This window comes from Habropoda laboriosa, unplaced genomic scaffold (assembly GCF_001263275.1).
Source record: "Habropoda laboriosa isolate 0110345459 unplaced genomic scaffold, ASM126327v1 scaffold597, whole genome shotgun sequence".
Classification (NCBI taxonomy): Eukaryota; Metazoa; Arthropoda; class Insecta; order Hymenoptera; family Apidae; genus Habropoda; species Habropoda laboriosa.
Window position 1 is genome coordinate 192700 of NW_017100768.1, and position 22677 is coordinate 215376.

A 22677-nucleotide genomic window follows, 5' to 3' on the forward strand; every position below is an offset into this window, starting at 1 on the left:
GCAGTTGGCAGTGAAGGACTGTTCAAGTGGTTTTTACGCGTGGTCGGCCAAGAAAGAGTCGTTTCCCTTCTCCAATCTCATGGGATGTTGAAGTTAAAAAGGTGTCGGTGGGTCAGCAGCCACCTTCCTCGACCCTTCTCGCGCGGCATTCAGTGTCCGTTCCCGACCGGAACACAAACGCACGCCTCGTTGCCGACAATTTCGGGGAAAAATTGCCGTCACACCGACGTCAAATAAAAATATTAACGCTCGTACGAGTACCGGACGAGAAGTTAAGGCTGCGTAAAATTTCACGCGTACGACTAAACGAGTGAACAACTGGGGGGAGAAAAAAGTTACCGTGACGAGTTTTAACGTGAAAGAGGAATTAAAAGGTACGCTACGTAATGAAATTTCCCGCATGACGAGTTATGCGTCCGTGGAACGATTAAGGTGGGAATAAGGAGGCGATTGCAGGGGAATGCAGCAGCGATGCACCGGGCGAAACCACGAGAAAGAATGATCGATGGAATGTCTAGCGCCTGGAGGAAATTACTTTAACGAGTCCCGCCTAATGCATCGCGAACGACTTTGCGGCGGCGAGCGCGGCCAGAGGCATAAAAGCGTCTACCTAGGCTGCCCTTCCTCTACCTCCGATCTTAGACGAGCACAAACTAATGCTATACCGACGCCGCCGACGAAATACTCCCCTCGTTAATTACATTCATTAGTGGTTCGCGCGCTACAACCTTACATTTTCCGCCGCAACTGCGGAGAATACCTCGAAACCGCCCTGCTGCTTCGGATCCGACGAGAACAGAGGGAGAGAGAAAGGAAAGAAAGAAAAAAACGAGCGAACTCGGTCAAGTTGCGAAAACGGTGCGCGGCGATTTTCTTATTTCCCCTTTTCTTTTTTTCCTTTCAAGGTTCTTTCAGTGGTGGTGGTGGTGGTGGTGGTGGTGGTGAACTTGGGCAAAGTGAACAAAATTCGAACCTGTCGAGAGATAAGCCAAGATCGCGATGTCGTAGTCGACGAGCGAACCGAGTTTCCCGGAGCTGGCTATGTTAGTGAACTATCGCGCGTACGGAACCGCGACTCGGCTCAGACGACTGAAATGCGTGTGAGATAGTACATCAGTATGTGAAAGAACCTCGCCGAGGATAAGCGATGTCTACTTCTCTTCCCATACTCGTCTGTTTTATCATTTCTTTTGGTAAGTCCACCTGCAACTTCGAACCGCTATTTCGACGGAATAATTCCGGATATTTGTTATCGTTGCCAGGAACGGGGAACAAAGTCGCGTTCCTCGTCCGCGAGTATCTTTCCGGAAGAATTTACATTTCAAATTCACACGGCGCAATCAGCCGGCTTGAGATTCGTACAAACAAGGGAACAGCTTTATTCATATTAACAGCGATAAGTACAGGCGAGAGATTGCACAGAGATCGAAGATCGAGCAGAAAAAGAAAGGTTGATTACGGAAGATTGTGAAAACGATCCCCAGTATTTAGCGACGAGAGGAGATGGGAGGACCAATTCTTTTCATTTCAATTCATTTCGCTTCGCCTTTGCAACTGACCCCGTCACTTGTATCTATTATTCATGATATCCCTCTCGATTCCAGCAACACTTTGACGTAACGTTTCAGCTGGCGCGAGCATAACGTACAGCTGGATACGGAGAGCTCGTATATCTTTCAGTCTGATTGAATTTGATGAACTCCACCCTCGAACCCGAGGTGCGGCTACACCTTAACCCTCCACTCGCTCGTCTATTTAATTGCCAACCTACTTGCGCATCGGCATTTCGGAATACTTCTTTTACACGTTAGCATCGCCCGTAGTTATTGCACAACTTGGAATCTTCCGCTTCTAATGAAAAAAGTTCCAAGTATAATTCTATAATCGTTGCATTCTCGATCGAGGGAAGAAAAGAACGACGGTAGTTCCTCAGTCACGTTCTTCACGGGGTACATTATGCAATTCTCTAGGCTGGCCTACGAACGTTGTCTCCTTTCCTCCGGGGAGCTGCTTCCGTGAAAAGTTACGATGCTTTCTCTTCGCCAACGAAAAAACCCCGCGATTTACCTACAGGACCTGCAGGAGGCAACACACGAGGCGAACGATAATTTTCAAGAGAAGCACAAGTAGCAAGGGTAAATTATTTGGTATCCTCTACGCGATAGCACAAAACTTATCCAGGTATGATTTTAATCTGGTAAAAACGTTTAGAAAAATACGCGGAATATCGTGGAAGTGGAGTAAAGTCTCGTATTTTACCGTGCAGCTGCTATTGCCAGCGATACTATACAGTATATAACACGATATGCGAGGATTGCGAAAAATATGCAGGCAAAACGGTCGTTACAGGCTATAGTCCGCGACGTATCCTGCGTTTAATGGTAACGCTTCTTTATCGTTACCGTCGCAAAGAAAATGCTCGACCTTGATTCCACGACTTTACCATTCACCCGTCGCAATGCCGGCTAACGTGGCATTAAGTTTTTCCCCGTCCCTTTCAACCGCGTGTTTTTACCACGGGGGCAATTCATCGCAGCCGCGAAATTTACAGATTTCTGTCGACGATGGTCTCCCTTTTTGCCGTACTTTCATTCTGCCTAATCTGAGAAGAATTTTAGGAAAACATTCGTCGAAATTCACTCGGTGCACAATTCGCCAAAAAATATCGATACCACTTTATAGCCGTAAAATATGGCGGCCACCACTTGTCTCGTGCGCTTCGACGCTGCCAAGTAATAATCGACGTGGTGGGTATTAGGTGTGCTATTAAATTCGTACATACATTGTTTCCGTTGCTATTGAAAGAAGAGTTTGTATGGTTCGGGGACGTGCACTTGTTAACGATAAACAAGTCGATATTTTTTCGCAAATTAACATTTATTTTTTGTAACGAAAAAAATTGTTGTTACGTTTCTTTTTTACTTTGAATTTTGGCGGAAAATCGAAAAATTTCCCCAAAGACGCGATGTAGGTTAACCGGTTGGTCGATCGAGCGGGCGTGCGCGAAATTCGAAATGCTCGGTCGAGGCGCGAAACACTCGCTGCTTGAAAAAACGGAAATTAGCTGGCAGCGAGTGCGACGTCCAGTTCGCACCGCAGTTCGCTCCCTTGCGACCAACCGGGCGAACGTCACGCTCCAAGGTTTCGCGAATACTCCCTTTGTCTGCCAGATAAGGCGCTTCCAATTTAAAGTAAAATTCTTGATTCGATCTTTGTCGCTGCTCAAGCCGGACTCGTCGGGTCTCGTCGTTTCACCCTGATTTAATGTAATTGAACTTGGTCTGAGAAAGACAGTTCCGAGGGATTGCTGTTTCTCTCCTTTCTCCCTTTCCCCCCCACAGCTGTTGGCGTGCTTCTCTTCTTGTTTGTCTATTACCGTGCCGGCGCGTGTCGTACCGCGAAAAATGAAACGTGGATCGTTGACCGAGCGTCACGTGGAGGAAATCTCGTCTTGTGGCTGCTCGCCGTTGCTATTCCGAAAATTACAACCGTTTCTACATACGTATCTGACTGGACGATATGTATCTGTAGAAACACTCGTTCGACGATATTCAGTGGAAATCACACGTAACGTAACAATTCGCACTGTGGAAATTGATCTTGCATATTATCTACCTTTGTCGCTGATTGCCTTTTGGAAGTGCGGCTAATGAGAGAGAAATGCGGGCAAATAAAAGAAGGGGGGTGGGTGAGAGGAAAGATCGATATCGCGCGATTCGATCTTGTTTAGTCCAACCGGATTATGGGCAGGACGAAATCGAGCCGACGAATTCGCTTTGATCGTCGGTCCATAGAACGAATCGGAGACAGCGAATCGGCCTACAGAGGGTAGAGTACGAGGCGTTTATAGGGCGATCGACGCGGTAGAGCGCGTGTCGCCTCGCATTTATGACGTTACGCCGCGCCGTGAAGCGACGCGCTGCATTCCACACGCGGTGCAACCTCGGTTTACCGGCGGATTTCGCCGCCACCTAACCTAACCGGGTTCAAGACTCGTCTGGACAAAGCGGCGCGTTAACGAAAATAATGATCCTCCGGCGTCATCCCTGCTCGCTACAAAGGCTCCTGGATTAAAGTATCCGCCGAACCGTGGCCCGCGATCGATAGAAAATACCGATTTGCCGGGGATCAAGCGTACTTCCTCCTTCGGCCCTAGTTTCCTATACACTCGACCAACACAGCGGTGCATGTTTCTGTCTAAAGTGTAGCAGAGTTAACCTCTTCGAATTTGGAAATTATTCGCTCGGTGGGAGTTTTCGATTTACTCGTGGCAAATGGAATTCTTATTGGTTCGAAATTTGGCTCGTATAATATATTTGGTCTAATCGATGCTACGACCGTTCCATCGATCTCGGCCAACGAGAAAATTAAACCGTCCCCCTCCTCCGGGGCAATTCCCTCGCGGCTGACGAGAGTAGTGTCAAGAGGCCGATTTCGTCTACTCTGACGAGCCACAGCCAGAGCCTCTGTGTTACCCTTTTTCGACGAGCATCCGAGTCGAGTCGAGTCGAGCGTTCGTTTGCTTTTCATTACTCGGTTCGGGACCATTCCCGACGACGGGAACAGCTTGATTGGCGTTTTGGCTAATTTTCATTTTCCCCCGGAATTTGCGTGAACGGGGTAACGCAAAAGCAGCCATCGAGAACACACAACGAACAGATTATTGCGCGCCCGCTCGCATCGCGTACCGCCAATTCTACGTCCGATCCTGATTTCATCGTTGATTAAATTCAATTCACCATTAGTCCGGTTAGAATTAGCTATTGTTGCTGGCAATATTGACGCGCCGCCTGATCCCTTTTGATGTTCCGCCATGACTGATAGCTCGCAAAGTGTACCGGCAGCTTACCTTCCTTCCGCTCTTTCCAATTGCTATTATTCCGTCGTTACCGTCGTAACACTGGACGGTGATCGTTTCCGTTCTGCCGGAACTAAATGAATAAAAACTACGGAGAATTGAATTTGAGGAAAGACGAAAACCACTTTGGCAGGTAACGGTATGTTGTTAGAGAGTATTATCGCTGCACGTAGTAACGTAAAGCCACGTCCTGACTGGCGGCGTAAGAAGACAGGAGAGCTTTCCAAGAGAATGCGACACACATTTTCCTCCGAGGTACAAGAAATTCGATTTATATACATACATCTCGAGCGCGGCGAAACGAGCTTCGGAAAATGGATCTACATTGAGAGGCTGGTGCTTTTGAGTGATCGTTAGATGCAATTTTAGCAAAGGCAAGCATTCGATTAGCGAGACAATTTCGAAAAAAATAATCCTCCACGCGTTTATTTCTCAACAACTTTATCACGGAGATGAAAGGCTTTAACGAGAACACAATGCTCGCGCAAACTTTGCGCAGGAAACTATGCGATCGTTTTCAATTGTTCGCGTCGTATGCCACTGTACACACATCGGGTTATGCAGCTGGAATCGAAGCACGGTAAGGAGGGAGAACGTGATTGATGTGACGTTCAAAGTGTCCCCTCCGGTTTATCGATGATCCTCCACTTTGAAATTATCCATTAGCACCTGCTATTATTTACTTCGTACACGACACAATTTTCACTTTGAAATTAGATACACTTTAGTAATTTCGTAGTGGAAAGCATCGCCAGACACAAATCACAGATAGAGCATCGCGGAAAGTCCAGCGATCTACGCTACGAGGTCGATAAATGCGAGCAGAGAGGATCGGGGAAACGATTTTGGTTCGTGGCTAATTAAACATCGGTGGCAACGGTGAGATAGAGGATAAAACGTTGAAAGAGACGGAGGTCTTTATAACCGGACCTGTCGTAAAACCTACGTTCAGGTGGAAGGGATAATGGAAAGGGTGGGACGTGGTGGGTAGACGGAACGAAATAGGATTTCGCGGTGAGCAACCAACGTCCCTCATTGTCTAGGACCTAGGAGGAGCTTTCTGGTAGTTGGCCGTGACGGACAACTACCGTCCCCAACCGGGGTTCAAATAATTATAAAGCTAGCGCAAAGTCATCCACTACTATCGTCCGCTCTTTTGGAACCGTTCCGAACCTTCTTCCAAAGTTCCGCTCCGGGGATGACAGCAATGTGACGTCTTATGTGGCGACCGCGAGGAGCTTGTTCTCCCGGAAACTTCTCTGGCTCTGTACCAGTTACTTATTCAACCATCTTGCGACTTCCAATTTTTTTTCTTCCCCTCCCTCGAGATAAAGTTCGAGCGGAAAATCGCTCGATCCGCTTGTCGCTCGTGCACGCGATTAAGATTTCACGAATCTCGCCCGACATTTTATCGTCCCGTAACCTTCGAATAATAATACTTTAACGATTCTCTGATTCGCGGTAATAAACGTTAATAAAAAAAGAGGTTAATAAAAAAAGAACGGAGGAGAATATGGAATGTAACTGTAGGGACCAGCAGTGAGCAGCTTCCGATAATTGACCTAATTGCGTTAAGCGGTACAGGTTTAATATCGTTATACGCATATTCATTTATTTTCCTTGGGAAAAGTATTTCGATAAAGTCCCGGAAGAAGCGAGAAAGGCCGGCCGGTAGGAAAGAGACAAGATGGATTGGTAGATTCGAGCGCAAAATTAATTTCCGGCCCAGCCGCCGGATTATAGATTATCCGATACTCCCTGCGAACTTATTTGACCTCTTTTCGCCGGAAAAACCCCAACTTTCGGTTGTTCGGCCAAGAAAAATCCGACGAAATGAATGCACTTTCCACGGGCGGGGAGTAAGAATCGCTTTTAATTCGAAAAATGAATTTATCGCCACCGAAATGTTCTAATTTCTTCGGCAACTTGGTCACTTTGCGTCAACGAGCGCGCAAATCTTTCTTTTCGAATTGAACACTTGGTGGAAATCTGCCAGAATCCTACTGTTACGATATCAAATACCGTATCGAATACCGATAAGAAAGATGGTCGAGCTACAATTACGGCGACACAACTTTCGCGCAAAATCAGTTTAGCCTACAAACAGAAAGACGGAATAACGTGGGTTAACGTGGTTCATTTTCTGTTTATCGAGTCGCGACCGAAAATGCAAAGAGAGAGGGTCCGGCGTGAAATGAATTGACGTTTCCGCTTTATCTCGTTCGCGATTGAGAAGCTGCGAAATGAAGTTTAGCAACGAGCCACCGGCCAAATTGGCCGTGGATACTTTCGAGACAACGCCCGCGCAATTTTGTTAGTCGATGGGAATTTGGACGGGCGAAGACGGGACACGTCGCGGAGACAGGGCAAATTCAACCGAAATTAATTTTCGTCCAAGTACGACTGGCGAACCGGTGGTTTCCTCTGCTACTCTTAGCCGGCTGCTGTGCTCCTCTTAACTCGTACGTAGCCCGAAACTTTAAGAGTTCGCCGTGGAAAACGTTTCTTCACCGAGAGTAACGCGCTCTTTTATTAAATCTCGTATTAAGGAAGAATATCGGTTTTCTTGGTCGGAAAGGTAAACGAAAGAGTAGGAGTAATCAAGTGTGGAGAAGTCGTTGAATTACGTCGGTGAGAATAATTGTGAAACACTTGGGGAGTGTGAGGAGCGTGACCCTATCGGAAAGCTATTTTATTCGATGATTGACGAAGCGACCAACTTTGGAAAGTTGTTACACGTATATACGTTCGATTCGAGGTATACGCCAGCTCTATAAAGCTCGTTAATTCTCCTTCTTCGGCCAATTAACTTTCGTCCGTTGACCCTAACCAAACCATTGTGCGTTAGAGGAAGTGCGTAATTTCTTTGACGTGCATAGAAACGCTCCTGCCCTCTCGATTCCACCTTCGCAACTTTAAACGCTGCCGCTAATCGAAGAGCGATTTCCGATAATACGTTCATACGATCGTACGATCTCGTCTCTGTCACTGTTTTTTAGGTCGTTGCTATTCAACGCACGAAATGTATCGTTAGCGTATAAGCGACAAGTAGAGATTAGAGCAAGTGCAGGTATCGAATAGGGAAAAAGATGCGGCGTTTTTCCCCGCGAAATCGATGTCCGTGAAGCAAAAGTGGACCTGTATCTCGGGGTACTCGGGGTGAACCCGTCTTAACCACTTCTGACCCGAAAAGCTTCGAAGCGTAGTGTACGAGCACACGGTCCAGTAAACAAACGAAAGAGAATTTCTCACTGCGAGAAAGTGCCCCTCTACACGCGAATGATTCTGAAGAGATATCTTTTGTGCACTTGCTATTTCGATATATGCGTTCAGCGACCTGTAGTTGCTACGTGACAAACGACCATAGTCGCTGCCAGAGAAGCTTCTTCGAGTAACGCGGGGGTAAAAAAAGGAAAATATTCCTCGTATCTCAATAATCTCTGAACTGATTCAACTCTCGACGTTCACTCTCGAATTGTGCGTCCAGCACTCGCAATGTCATAGACACTGATAAATTTCATTTCTCATTAGAACACATCTTATTACGACAGAAATAAACTTAGAATAGAACTCGATCGCGTACATATACATATGTAATTACATTATTCACGCATATAGTACGTACTTACGCACTGGTCGGTTGATTCTTGTGTTCGGCTGTTCGTTGTGCGACATCTTCTGAGGAATTAGTTAATTATGTAAACTGATTGGAAATCCGCGTATAATCTAAACCGAGTTGTTCGAGGGGGCACTGAATTTCCTACAGGCCTATGGTCGCGCGGTACTCGTTCCGGCAGCCTCGCAAGCACTGACTAGCTTCGTAAGAAATTTCAGGGGTGACGTAGGCCTGGTATAAACTTCTTGCTTCACAGCATCGCGCGAGGCTAGTAGTGTCTTTTTCGCGTCGAACATAAGAAACTCGAGTCAGAGATTGATGTGTCGCGACTTGCTTTCGAATGGATGCAAAATCATATCGCTGTCGGACCGATCTTTCACGAGGAAAATTGAGAGGATTTGGTTATTTATTCCTGTTCGGATTAATCAGTTGGCAAGGTAAATCGAAAACGCAACATTGCGGCAAGATCTGATAGAAATAATAAAATGCTTAGGGGAGCGATTGTTTGCGCTTGCCGTTCTATAATTCAAAGAGAGCAATTTAGAGGCGGGAAATGGCGCGAAGAGAGAAGGAAAGTCGATCATTCGTGAACAATGGCGCTCTATGGATGTTATTTCGCTAGAATAGGAGGAAAATAGCTCGATGCTGGCCAAACTGTCGGTCGCGTTACACGCTGTTACCCTCGCAGAACTATTCACTGATTCGCGATTCACCGGCAATGCGTGTCTCTGGTCAGTTACCGCTGCCCGAAAACTTTCCCATCGACGTCACACTCTCGATGCTGAATTATCCACCGATTTATTTGACAGCGACTCTTCCTCCTTGATCTCCTTTCGAACGTTCCTGCCTCCCATGCTTACAGCTCTACCAGAATTACAACGTAACATCTGAAAGTAATTCAATTTTACCATCGAAAGATTGAATAAAACTTTACTCCTAATCTTGACGCGTGATATTTTAGAGGTTGGAAAATGAAATTGCTCGATTAGGAAAGGTCAGGGGTTAAAGCGGAACCACCTTTACGATGAAAAACGGCAAGTGGAACGGACAAGATCGATCAATTCATTAGCATTATGCAGGTAAATGTACGTTAATTAAGGTATTACGTTTACAATTAAGGTAATAATAACGATCTCTACACGTGAATAAAACGAATGCACAATTTTCCTTTTAAATCGTCTTGAATCGTCGTGACTTAGACACGGCGGCGGGGGCAAAGAGCTCTGCGGAAAACACGAAGCAATCACGAATCATACGAATTTCCCTGGAAAAAATACCGGCCAATCGAATGTTTACGATGTCGGGGAATCACGAGCGGAACCCGCAATTTGCGAACATTCGAGAAACAAATTCGCGGTACGTGTTCCTGCAACAAACTGGCGTATCGCGCCGGACCAGATTATGCGTACTTTGCGCGGCGACAATCGGTCGCCGTGAAAAGCCAATGAAAAACAAATTCCAAACGAACGCGGTCGGTGCTCGTTACAGGTGTACGTATTCGGTATTCTGTGCGTGCTGCTCACAGGCGGGAAAATCTAGCCTACACGGTTCCATCGTTAACGAAATAAAAAATGAACGCAATTTCGACCTCGATTGAACGAACGGTCGTTCTGGAAAGACGGTGATCGCCTTTAAATACTTTATTTCGAGCGTGTAATCGTTTTACTTCTCGTCGTGAGCGGGACGTTCGTCAGCTGGGAAAGAGGTAGAATCGTTTCGCAAGTTTGTGCAATCTACCGCTATTCTGCGTCGGCAAAGTTCTTCTAACGTCGCGAGACGCGCTCGCGAGTCGACGTATTTTAATTTCTTTGAAAGTTCACGGCTTTTCAAAGTGTTCTACGTCCCATTGGTACCGTCTTTACGTAAGCTCTCGAGAGATCGCTTAACTGAATAGCCAGCCAGTTAGCTCGAGATTATTCAATTCCAAACCTCCTCCTCCCTCTCTCTTCCTACCTGTCTCCTTTTTCTTAACTATTTCTCTCTCGAGTTTGAACGCGCTGAACGAACGTCCAGGGATCCCAATTTAAAGAACTGGGTTCGGCTTCTTTCCGAACTGTAAATATTTTACCATTTCAAAGCTCGCCGTTTTCATTTTGCTTTTCACGAAAAGGAACGATAATCAGTCGATCTATGTGTCTTTTTCCAGGTGGTATTGCGTTATGTGTACGAAACTTTCGAACCGACTTTCTGGAGGAATGGCCGACTCCCGGTACGGGACCCCATTTCGACACCTCGATGCATTCCAACTACACCGGTCTGGTGGGGAAAACCGTGTATCTGGTGTGCAAAGTAAAGAACCTCGGAAATCGAACGGTGAGTCTTAGGCTATTAAGTACTTGGACTAGGATTAATCACCTCTTTCACCAAAGTTCGCGCGTACTCGTAGAAGAAAATGGGAAGCTGACGATAAGCTTGACCGTTGGTTAATTCCGGAAAGATCGAAAGGAGGACAAAAGGTTCCGAGACGGGGTGAAAGCGGTAGAACCAGCAGAGGATCCAAACACGTTTAATCCGCTAATTGATGAGTCTCACTGGTTATGATACGCCGTGTATCGCAGTTGGCAGCGTTCAAAGACGAAGGTGTACGTAATCGCGATATGTTTAGCCAGACCGACTAAGAACCGGCTGTTAATACACCGGCAACGATAATGGCGGTCTTCATTAGTAGGCATACAGAGACCGCAAGCTAATCAACAGCAGTTTCACTTTGGCTTAGAGCTTCCCGATGAAAAGCAATTACAATGGCTCCCCAGACTACTGATTCCACGCTCGAACCTTACAATCCAAGATTCGCCGATTGACTTGTGAACGAAAGTAGCCGATAGAAATCGTTTACCTCGAAACTTCCCTCGGTTCTCCTCCAACTCGTAGAAGAAGTAGGGGAAAGCAGCAGTTGTCTAAATATCGTATGGAAACCAACAGCACGCAGAGAAGTTAAATTTATTTTTTAAACCAAGTGGTTCTTGAATTAGAAAAAAAAAAAAAAAACAGGAAAAAGAGGACACAAATGTTGCCAAAGCGGAAGTAATGGAAATTCAATTTCAGTCTCGATCCCGTTCGAAACTCCGGAAAGGGACACGCGCCATTTCCAAAATACGAGGAAAATGAAAAGAACGATCAGCGCGGAAAATTGCCAAGTAACGCACAGTTTTTCGATAATATTTGCGATATTGCCGATTATACCGGCGGATTGGTAAATTTCGCGAGCATCTAAGCGTGTCGTACAACGAAAATTCATGGTTTCGATTCTTTGTGCCGGAAACGCGTTTGCAAACATTTATATCCCCGGAATATTGATAACAATGTTAACAATCGCGACAACAATGAGAAAAATAATGGCCGGTAACGATCGACCAGCTATGGTAATGACAACAACGAATAATTACGATACTTCTCGTGTCTCTCGCGCAAAATCGACGCAACAAATACAATGCACACAGGACGAAGATAAATACCGACGTGCAGTGTAGCACGATGTATACGGGACGAAATAATAAGTTACGTAAACCGTTTTACACGAGATAATAGCATTTAAATCTGTGTATGCAACAAAATCCTACGAAAATTAATCGTTTACCAAAATGGAATATTGTTTTTCATTTCGAAAAGACAGGAATTTAATTATTCAACGTTTAAAAGGATTTCGTTCGATCGAGATAATAGAAAATGCAGTCACTTTCTTAATTTCCACTTGTTAAAAAGAATTTCGGTGTAGGCACCAGAGAATTTCGCAAACTTCCGAGTTCTCTGCATTCTTTCTGCTTGTCCGCCTCTTTGTTGCGAACAACGAAACTAGGTTAGAAACTCTCTTGGACGCCGCAAATCAAATTTCTTTTTGCAAGCAAAAATACCGCGCACCAGTAGGCACGTGTAACATAAAACAGCACCATTTTAATATCTCCTTTCGTTTCGTAAAAAATAATCCTCGAAGATGGCTGCACTTCGATCGAATAAATCGTAACCTCGAAATCGAACATTCCGATGTGAAAAAAGTGGAAGAAAAAGGAAGAAATTGGAAAGGTTGAATGGCGAGCATGGTTGTTCGTCATTGTTGAAACTGCAGTCGGATTACGGCGTTCAGGAACAAAGCGCTCGAGATCATTACACCGTTCCATGTTTCTTCTCGGATGGCAGGAAAGTGCAACATGCACGCGATAGGCGTCTGTGTGTAGGCGCGCAGAGGGTCCGGGGTAGGCGTAACCCGGTCTCTTTTATCCGGACAAAGATCAGCAGAGTCCTTATTTTCTCGAGATCTATCCTCCGTCTCCCTCGCCGATCCCATTTTCCCTGCTGTCTACTTTCACGGTAAGAGCCTGTAATCTCCGCGAACGTCAATGGAGGCGGAAGTCGTAAGACGAGCATCTAACAGCGACATTCTCTGCGCAAACAACGCTGAAAACGGCCGCGTTAAACCCACCGTACCTTCTTTCGGCTATTTTTCGAATAATAATCGCGACAGCCTGCACAGAAACGAACCATTTCGTATTCGACCTTAACAACGATATGAACATCGTATACGAATGTACGTAAGCACGTTTGTGAAAAAGACGGAAGAATACTATTGGGAATAGCTCGAAGATGCGACAACGTGTTCTTGCTACATTTTTGATGCACGCTGCGTGTAATACATACGCGGCGCATACCGTGTCTCGAGTGGATTGCGCGACGTATGCTGCTTGCATTTTTAATGGAACTGTCTAAGATGACGGAGACTACGAATGTTCGAGAGAGGTTAGAAATAATAGCGTAGGAATATTTTTCTCCCTCTTTCTTTTCAATCGTAGCAAACTATTAAGTCGTATTCGTATTCACGAGACACTGCGGAAAAAGACAAGTAGATCGTTCGTACCTGCATCTAACAATATTGAGCAATGCGAGGAGCCGAGCAATATCGCAGAATTGTCGTGCAAATTCCTCGGAAATTCCTCCGAATTCAATTGATCTGCGCTGGATCCCGTTGGTTTCAATTTGCTCTTAGGAATGCAACAGTCGGCCATTCCTAATATGTAATACAAGCAAGCTTCCACTATCCGATTAAACGACCCCTTACCTCGAAATCCGAAAACACTTGTTACGAGCTATCTGACACATATCCACGGTTACGTTGTTACGAGATTAAAGCACGATTAAGGGGAAACGATATCGTACGGAGAAGAGAGCAATTCGCGGGATAGGAGAACCGCGAAATTCACTGGCAACCATTGGCCGGACACTTGTGCGTTGCGACGTTGCCGCTTACTCGTCTCTGGTATAGCGGTGTTGCACACGGAAAGCCTATATACGATCGCGCGCGTGCTGCATAGATTTCGGTTGGATTTCAGCAAACAATGCCGCGACTAATGCCGATGACACACCGGGTGTCATCTCGAGAACTCGCAGCTGCCAGGTTCGCGGGCAGCACGGCTACGACAATACCGAATCTCCATGGTGACGTCACACCCGGCTCGAGTGCAGCCCGGCAGGCCGCAGCGTCGTTACGGGAAATTGGTTTATGCGCCCGTGACGGAGCACCCGTGAAACGAAATACCTAACCCTCGAAAAGATCCTCAACGCCATCGCTCGGCCTGCCTGCCTACTCTCCTCTACTCTGCTCTGCTCTGCTCCTTCGCTCACTCGAGAATGCTTCCCCTTTAATTCCAAGACTCCTCCAATCCACTCGATCCGTCCGCGACCCGTATATACAAGAATACACCGAGCTTTTAACCGACTCCATTTGTCACAGCCACTCGAAGCGCCGACGAATAATCGAACGGATGCTTCTTTCTTTACCTTCTCTTATTGCGTTCATGCTTGGAAATTTATCGACACCTTTAAACAATTCTTTCTAAACTTCCAAGCAGAAGAATATTTCTTTTTTCCATGTTTTAGCATATTTCTTTCATATTTATCGTTTTACCTTGTACTTTTTCTCTTGTAATTACTTTTTAAGGTTAGATTATGTATCGGCGGGACTGCACTTACCTATGAATATTAAATGTTATGTACATAATAAAATCGTTAAATAAATTTTTTTTTTAGAAAAGCACGTCTGACGTGAAATAATATAATGTTTGTTATAATATTCTAGCGTAAATATTATATTAAACAGAGATATTAAAATTTTCTCGTGTTTTTTCATCATGTATACGCTAACGTTCTGAAAACATGCGTGATTCATTCTCGTGCTCACCGCAACCCCTTTTAAACCGATTCCGCGCATTACGTAATTGCGAACAACGTCATTCTCGCGGAACAAAAGCTGCCTAGTGTCGGGTGACGCGTTTACCACCGATTTCATTTTCAGTCAACCTAAACGAATAAATAATTTATTAGCGAGAAAAAATTCATTTAACCGCAAGATTCCTTTCAACAAGGAACATCTTTTGTTATTAACTTGCTAAACGATTTATTTTCAACAGCACTATTTAAAAATGGGGAACATTGAAATGAATTTAGATATAAATGCTAAAATATATGTATATACATATGTGTACATATTTAAATCGTATGAAAAGCAACCGGATTGAAGCGAATAAATAGCGCTGGAATCTTTTCATCAGCTTTCCTCCAATGGAACAAGATTTCGAGTTAAATATTTCACACGAACTTCGTTTATACGAAACGTCGCGATTTTTTTCCTTGCTATCTCTTTTGGTTTCACCCTCCCTGTTGATCTCGTCTTGCTGACGAGAAGGTAAGTGAAAAGAGATCAATTTCGCGAGACAACATTTATACGGGCAATCCTTCTTTTTTTTTTCTCTCATTTGAAAAACAAAGTACCGAATCGCTGACAAAAAACTGTATGGAACATATTCTTAAAAAATCCTCTAGAGTCTTCTACTACTTAAATAGATTGCAACCAAAATACATTTTAATCCTTCGCTGTGCTCGTTTCTTCCATCTGGTACGATATGACGTACCGTACGTTTTTTCGAGAACGTAAATCCAGCAGCAAAATATTTCTCTTCGACTTTCCACTTGTTACTCTTTGACATTATTTCGTGGAAACGGCGAACGTGAATGGAATAAAATAAACAGGGAATTTTTACGATTATCCTCGTCGAAAGTTTGGGTCGATTTTTAAGCGACAATTAAGGTCAATCGGATGTAAATGTAACTCCGCGGGAGAATGCACTTGGCGGAATTACGTTCACGGTTCATTGATATTGTCGGTAGGTTATTGATTTAAATACGTGCATGCACGGGACTCGCGCAATTGACCTCGGAATTAACGCGTTACGCGCGCGTGCCCGCGATCCCCCGCGCGTATCAACTTTTTCATCGATTCTATCCACGAGAGGCGTTTGCTTGATCGAGTGATCGCGAAAATTGCCGGCGACGAGCCGGGCTGCCCTACTTTTCCTTCCATCGACGAACTTTCGCGCTTCCAAAGAGACCAAATAGCGCGCTTCATCCACGTTTTTTCCTTCTCCCTCAAAATAATATTAGTAACAATAAGAACGTCCTTATTACACTCACGATTACGTAGAGTAAATTGAACAGTGCATCCAAGATATTCGTAAGACAATGGATAAGATGTAACACACTGTTAAAAACAGCTCTGTTGGTAAACATAACCTTCAAAGTGAGACAGTCAGTAATTGACGAACGTTTTGTATGATGTTTCGTGATGATCGGTAATCATCAGCCACTTATGGATTAGGAGTAGATGATAGTCAGACGGAGAAGTACGAATAGCAATGCAAAAGTTCCTTGAAAATCGAAGACGTGAACCGCGAGATGACGCAAGTATGATATTTTGTGTCACAGGTTTCCTGGGTGAGACATCGGGATATACACCTGCTGACAGTAGGTCGTTACACCTACACGAGCGATCAGCGTTTCGAGGCGCAACACTTTCCCCACAGCGAAGAGTGGACGTTGAGGATACGATACCCTCAGAGAAAGGACTCCGGTATTTACGAGTGCCAAATATCAACGACACCACCTATCGGTCATCCCGTTTACCTAACGATAGTCGGTAAGAAAAACAACTGTGCGATCGAACAAGATAACCTCGAGACTTTGACCTTCCTTATTCAATCCCGATTTCTTCTTGCCGTCTTTTGATATTCTCAAGCAAAGCTCGTGCAAAATGTAGGCACACGAAAGAAATATTAAAGCGATTTCTGTACATTGGTCAAGTGATTCACGTTTTAACGATCAGGTTATTCCATACGAAGATTATCTTTCACGTAGATTTTTCGAGAGACTCGATCGACACTGCAGAAAATTGCACGATAAATTACAAGAGAATTTCTTTTGATAGGAACGCGATCATTATTCCGATTTAATGAACTGTACAATATGTGGGTCAATTATTTTTACTGATTTCGATACGTTATTTTGTTATTAAAATAAATCATTAATGTCACACGGTAATAACTTATCGCGACAAATGTGTATCTTGTCCTGAAGGGAATTTTCAACATGTTTTACCATCTAACCAGGTATCACGTTTCACGATAATTAATGCAGGTGATTAGGTTAGGTTAGCGCGAATTATTCAAAAAATTGTTCTGCAAATTTAAAGAAACAGACAATCTAGAAGTGTTGAAGAAATATATTCGGAAAGATGGTAGATTAAAAGACACGGTTACCAAAAGGAGAAAAAAAAAAAAAAAATGAAATGAAAGTGCGCGAATCTGTGATCAATGTGTTTGAAATTCAGTTGAAGATGTGTAACGAAAGGTGACGCGAAAGGGGTTAATCGAGGATACGTATGAAATCCATGCAAAGATTTCATGCGGTCATACAAAGCAGGTGAAACCAGGCCGTCTACGAGCTCATATATCCTCGCAGGTATACCGTTAATGACTGCTCTGATATCCTAACCGAGCCGTACTATTAAATGAGAGGATCTTATCACACTGACTTGACCTGAAAATGCCGCCTAACGTTCCCGCTTCTACGTTTCGCGGACCGATAAAAATATCACAAATATTCCTATAAATTACATCTTGTCGCCCTGCTTCGACAGTCTCTTACATTGTCTCGCTTCTTCACCGCTTGATTCATCGTTGTAAAAAATATTTTTTTTAATCGTTTAAATTCGAAAAAATTAATTCAAAGTTTAGGGCTTTAATTTCTAACGTTTCAAAACGCAATAAGAAAATAATAATTAATTTTTCGAAAAAATTTCATTTCAGAACCGATCACCATCATCATCGGAGCACCCGATCTGTTCGTTAATAAGGGTAGCACCATTAACCTGACTTGCGTCGTAAAGTACGCTCCGGAACCACCGCCCATGATGATCTGGAGTCACAATACAGAGGTGAGTATTCCCACCGGGATATGTAGTCTTCTCGTTTAATTCGTATTTGTGCCACATCGCAAAGTGACTCGCGATAACTCGAGAATACGCACTCGTAACGCGATAATATGATGTAGTATGTACTTACGCATTGCATAGTTAATGCCAGAATGAGAGAGAAAGAAAGACGGATGGGATAAGGTAAGGAGGGTAGAAGAAGGTAAGCCGGGCATTCGCCGTTCATTTTACGTGCTCGCAAGGTTCTTTGTGCCGGCTCAAAGGGAATATGTACATACGTCGAGGGAAACGCGGCTCACATATACCTATCTTCTTACCATTCTTCCCGCGAACCTTCAAGCAAAATACCTTTTGTATTCTCGTACGACGCAACGGTATTACGCGCGGCAACGCGAGAATCCTCTGAGAGGGGATAGTTTCCACGAGGAATATGAGAAAACAGCCAGCGGTAGCTTTGAGGAAATGATTCCGAACCAAAAGTTGGATGTATATACCTGACGATCCAATATTGTTCTTTTTTAACTGTGTACACACACCGTCAACCGACTGTAATCCGTAGCTTTATCGCGCGAAATGCATCGCCGTTTTACCTCGAACATCGGATTCGCGACAAGCTTTCGTCGTGAGCAATTTACAGTCAACTACACGAGCGTATTTATCTGTTTTTATGAGAGACAACGCGTACGGATCGTAACACAGTCGTGTTTATAACTTGTCTATGATCGTGACGTTTCGTCACGATTCGTTAAATTTCGGAGCTGTTGGTAACGTAGGGAATGCGATTTACGTGACGCCGATTTTAACCGATCGCGTCGCTGTAATCGTTCGTGTCGTTATAAAATACGTTGTGATTGGTATGAAGCACTGAAAATAAATTTTGCAAATGCAATTAAGTATCCGAGTAAGTTACAATAGTTTGGTAAAAGGTGGAAGTACGACGGTGCAATAGAGATAAAATATGTCAACTGTCACGCTCCTATTGCCAAATTTGTGTACCATTTATCCGCTGTTTCGATTGAACTTGACACCGTTACGATGCGCACGACGCGAAAATCGTTGTTAGCGGAACTTGTTTCAAAAACGATGTACGTGCATTGTATTCGTTTGCTATTGTTCAAGTATCGCAAACTATACGTACAACTGTGTATCGGAGACAAAAGTAGACGTTTGATAGTGCATATGTGCAAGTTAATCCAACGGCAGGATGCGAGAGTTTAAGGACATCCCATAGTTTTGTTAAAAATAGGTCAAAATCAACATTGACAAAGTTCCATGCACTCACAACACATACAACTGGTTATATCGCGGGTAAAGAGGCAACATCTGCGTAGCTGGTTTTGATATTTGAATCGTGATTCGAATAGTTTGAATAGTTTCCATTCGATTCGTGTAATTTAATGGGCCCTTAGAAATTTCTATGCAATCAGTGTCTCCACCGAAACGGCACAGTTTCGAGCACTGTACAAATCGATACCGGTTGTTCATTAAAAACGTTTTAAAGCTTCCCGTTGCAAAGTAGAAGTTGCCTTCTACAATGTAGTGCACGTTTCAATCAACAGGGTAGCAATTTCGACTTCTTATCACTCCCAACAAGTTCGAACAAGTTGTTGCACGATAAGTAAAAGTTTTTCTCGCACCAGTTGCATCGTATACCATTGTTAGGTCATTTAAGTCAATTTCCAAGCTTCAAAGGTATTACAATTGTAGGTTAACTTTTTACACTGGAAACATTGCTGAACAATATACCCAGGGAATGTTTTTAGATCATTCTTAAGCACATGTTACTTTTTAAAACCTTTTCTCGCGGCTATCGTTTCACTATGTGAAATTTTCCATTCAATCGGGCAACGATCAATTAGGTTAGGTCAGACGATCCAGCAAATGTATCGAAAATTCCCTTAACTGCATAATTGATATTTCCACGAATTTATAATAAGCCAGCCACAGTTTTGTGTATTTTTACACTGTTCACATGATTTGTATACCACACGCAGATTAACACTGAGCTGCCAATTCAGCATGAAACATTTTCACGTTCCTTTCGGCATCGTATCTAATAATGTCTTCGACGAGTGCAGCGCCAGACATATCTGTGCCCAGAAGTAGTACTTCAAATGCAACGGGATTCCTTTAAAATATTATTTAAATATCCTCTATTTATTAAAATAAAATAAGAATATGGAAGTAACGATAAAGAAAATGGGTTAACGGATATTTTCACGAGACTCTCGTAATTCTTCCCCTTTAAAACGATCCTATTGTAGATAATATTAACCCCGCTGATTGAAGAGCAAGTACATACAATTCAGTTGTACGTTTCTCTCAGACGCAAACCTTCGTGCACGATCCCCTTCGCGTTAAATAACATTTTTCCTGCGTCGACGGCGGACGCGCACGTTAAACCGAACAAAAAAGGAGAGCGATATCCTTTCCCGTAATGCGCTTCTATTCAGCTCGCACGAATGCATCGCGACTTTATCTTATTCTCGGTTTACAAGTGTCTCTTTACAAAATCCAGCACGCTTTGTGCACGACAAGTAAATGCAATTCTTTCCCACGCAGAGAAGTAATCCGTACCTAAGCCAGGAAAGAAAAAACGAACTTCCTTTCGATTCAGTTTCTTTTGAAGAGCTTAGTTTTTACTTTTCTGAATATTTCCTCGTAGTCTGGACTTTCAAATAAATAATACGCTCGTTCAGAATGTTTTATTCAAAGTTGTTGGCATTCAAGGTAAACGTCGGTCTGTGCCGTTGTTGAAGACCTAACCTAAAAGAAACTCGGCACTATTGTTGAATGATCAGTGAAAAATACGAGAAGTCCTTTTCCATCAAGTCGATCGGAGGATTGCGAGTTAACGGATGTGCTTTTATCTTTCGGTTCAGGTAATTAATTTCGACTCGCCACGCGGCGGTATCAGTTTGGTGACTGAGAAAGGCCCCGAAACGACGAGTCGTTTAATGATCCAGAAAGCAGTGCCGAGCGACTCTGGGATCTACACCTGCGAGCCGAGCAACGCGAATCCCAGCAGCATCAAGGTGCACGTTGTTAACGGTAAGTGGCACGAAACATGATCCACGCTGATTGGTTTCCCGTTGAGTATTTCATAGACGTGTTCGTATTTAATCGAAAGAGCAGTATAATCGCGGTATATTTCTCTTAAAACGAATCGAAGGAAATTTTTCTAAAGTGTTTTACTTGAAAAACAAAGCAACGAATGTAACATGGGAATAATTGCTCGGTGTATTGTAGTCGGTAAATTATTAGGGTGCGCCTTATCACGGGCTGAAAACGGACGCATGGATTTAACGATAATTCGAAATAAGTTAAGCCAAGTTTCCGGTATGTTATTTATCAACTTCAAGCGTTAATTGCTCGGTACAATGGCCTGTACGGCCTTACCTGACGCGAATGCAGATCGATGCGACACGTGGTGCACGACGGTGATTTATCACCGTCATCGTCCCGACTGATCCGCCTCGCAAACGTCTCGTTTGCCTTCTTTCTTTTAATCGTTCGAATCGTTGCGCTTGTGCCCTTGTCACGACACTTTCTAATCGAACCTCGTGCATACCACTGATCAATTTTACCAAGAAGAAAAAACAAAAGAGGAACTAAGTCGTTCGCTGTGACCGATCTAACAATTTCACCGTTCCGACTAATTGCGCGTATCAATCTTTTCACTACGGCCATCTTTGTCGACAGATGGTCACGTGATACGGCCTAATAGTAGAGACGCCTGAAGTCGAATTCACAACGCATCGCGGTGTGTTCACGAATCAAATTGTCTAATTTACATGTACCGTTGTATAGCAATTTCATGCAGTTGTTTAAACAATACGTTTTTTAAAATTAGTCAAACCTTGCACCATTTTGTGCATAACATTTGCGAACAAGGTACACTTTGCAAATTTTCCTATATTATCTGTCTTTATCTCTCTTTATTTGACATATGCGTATCTATTGGTATAAATAAATAAATATAAATAATTTTCACGGAGGTTGTCAATTACGGAGGAGTAACCTGATTAATATCCTGACTGTCGCGCGTCGGTAAAATTTCTATTGAAAGTTTACCAGGTACATATTTCGAAACACGAGCGTCGTATACCGGGTAATAAGATTAAAGTGAAGAAATTTGTGTTGCAGAGGAACATCCGGCCGCTATGCACCATGGGGATGGAAGTTCGTCGTACGCCAAGACATGGCCGATGTGTTTTATAATTTTAATAGTAGCTAACGTAATATTTGTATGAGGTGAAACGAAGGGCAAAGGTGAAGGAAGATGAGGAGAGATACCCGACACGATAATACAGCGCGGTTTTCATTGAACCGTCACATTGCCTACGATCGTTAACATTCTTTGGGTGAATATTTGCGCAGGGTAAGACCGAATATTACCTACATTTACATTAAACTTCCGTGACCAAAGAGTTTTCGAATATCATCAGCACGGCACAATAATCGGTAAGAGCGTAGTATTTTGTTAAGATATATCATCAAGGAAAAAAAAAAAACAAAGAAACGAATAAAAACTTACGACGTCAAAATTTATTGTATTATTTGTAAATAAATTTATTGTATGTACATATCAATAAAACGATTGTCTTTACCTTCTGTGTCTTTTTCTATGGGACGGTTCGCCGGAGAATTATTTCATGCGAGTTTCAACCGGTGATTAAACGAACGGAAAATTTAACGTTCCCGATTTATTATTTCCATTAATGCTTAATATATCAATTGAACGTGAACGAGTGCGATTGAATTTTATAAAATGGGTTATACATTTCCGAGATTTTCTCAGTTTCTTCTCCTCGAATACAACGCCGGTGAAAAACAACGGTCCACTGATTTACGTCCCGATACCTCGAACGAGAGAATATTTAATACACGTACGTATAGAAAAGGTACGTGTATACACTTCACGCATATAAAGCCCCCATGTACTATTCT

At 43.5% G+C, this 22677-nt stretch overlaps 1 protein-coding gene across 1 annotated transcript; it reads left to right on the forward strand.

Annotated features, from left to right (window-relative positions):
• The first annotated feature begins 1147 nt into the window (after positions 1-1147).
• On the forward strand, positions 1148-22175 carry LOC108577200 (hemicentin-1-like). The gene is made up of 6 exons (XM_017940323.1): positions 1148-1193; positions 10621-10787; positions 16224-16434; positions 17603-17730; positions 20610-20778; positions 21874-22175. The coding sequence occupies exons 1-6, from the start codon at positions 1148-1150 to the stop codon at positions 21978-21980; spliced, it is 828 nt and encodes a 275-aa protein (XP_017795812.1). The 3' UTR covers positions 21981-22175.
• Positions 22176-22677: the final 502 nt, after the last annotated feature.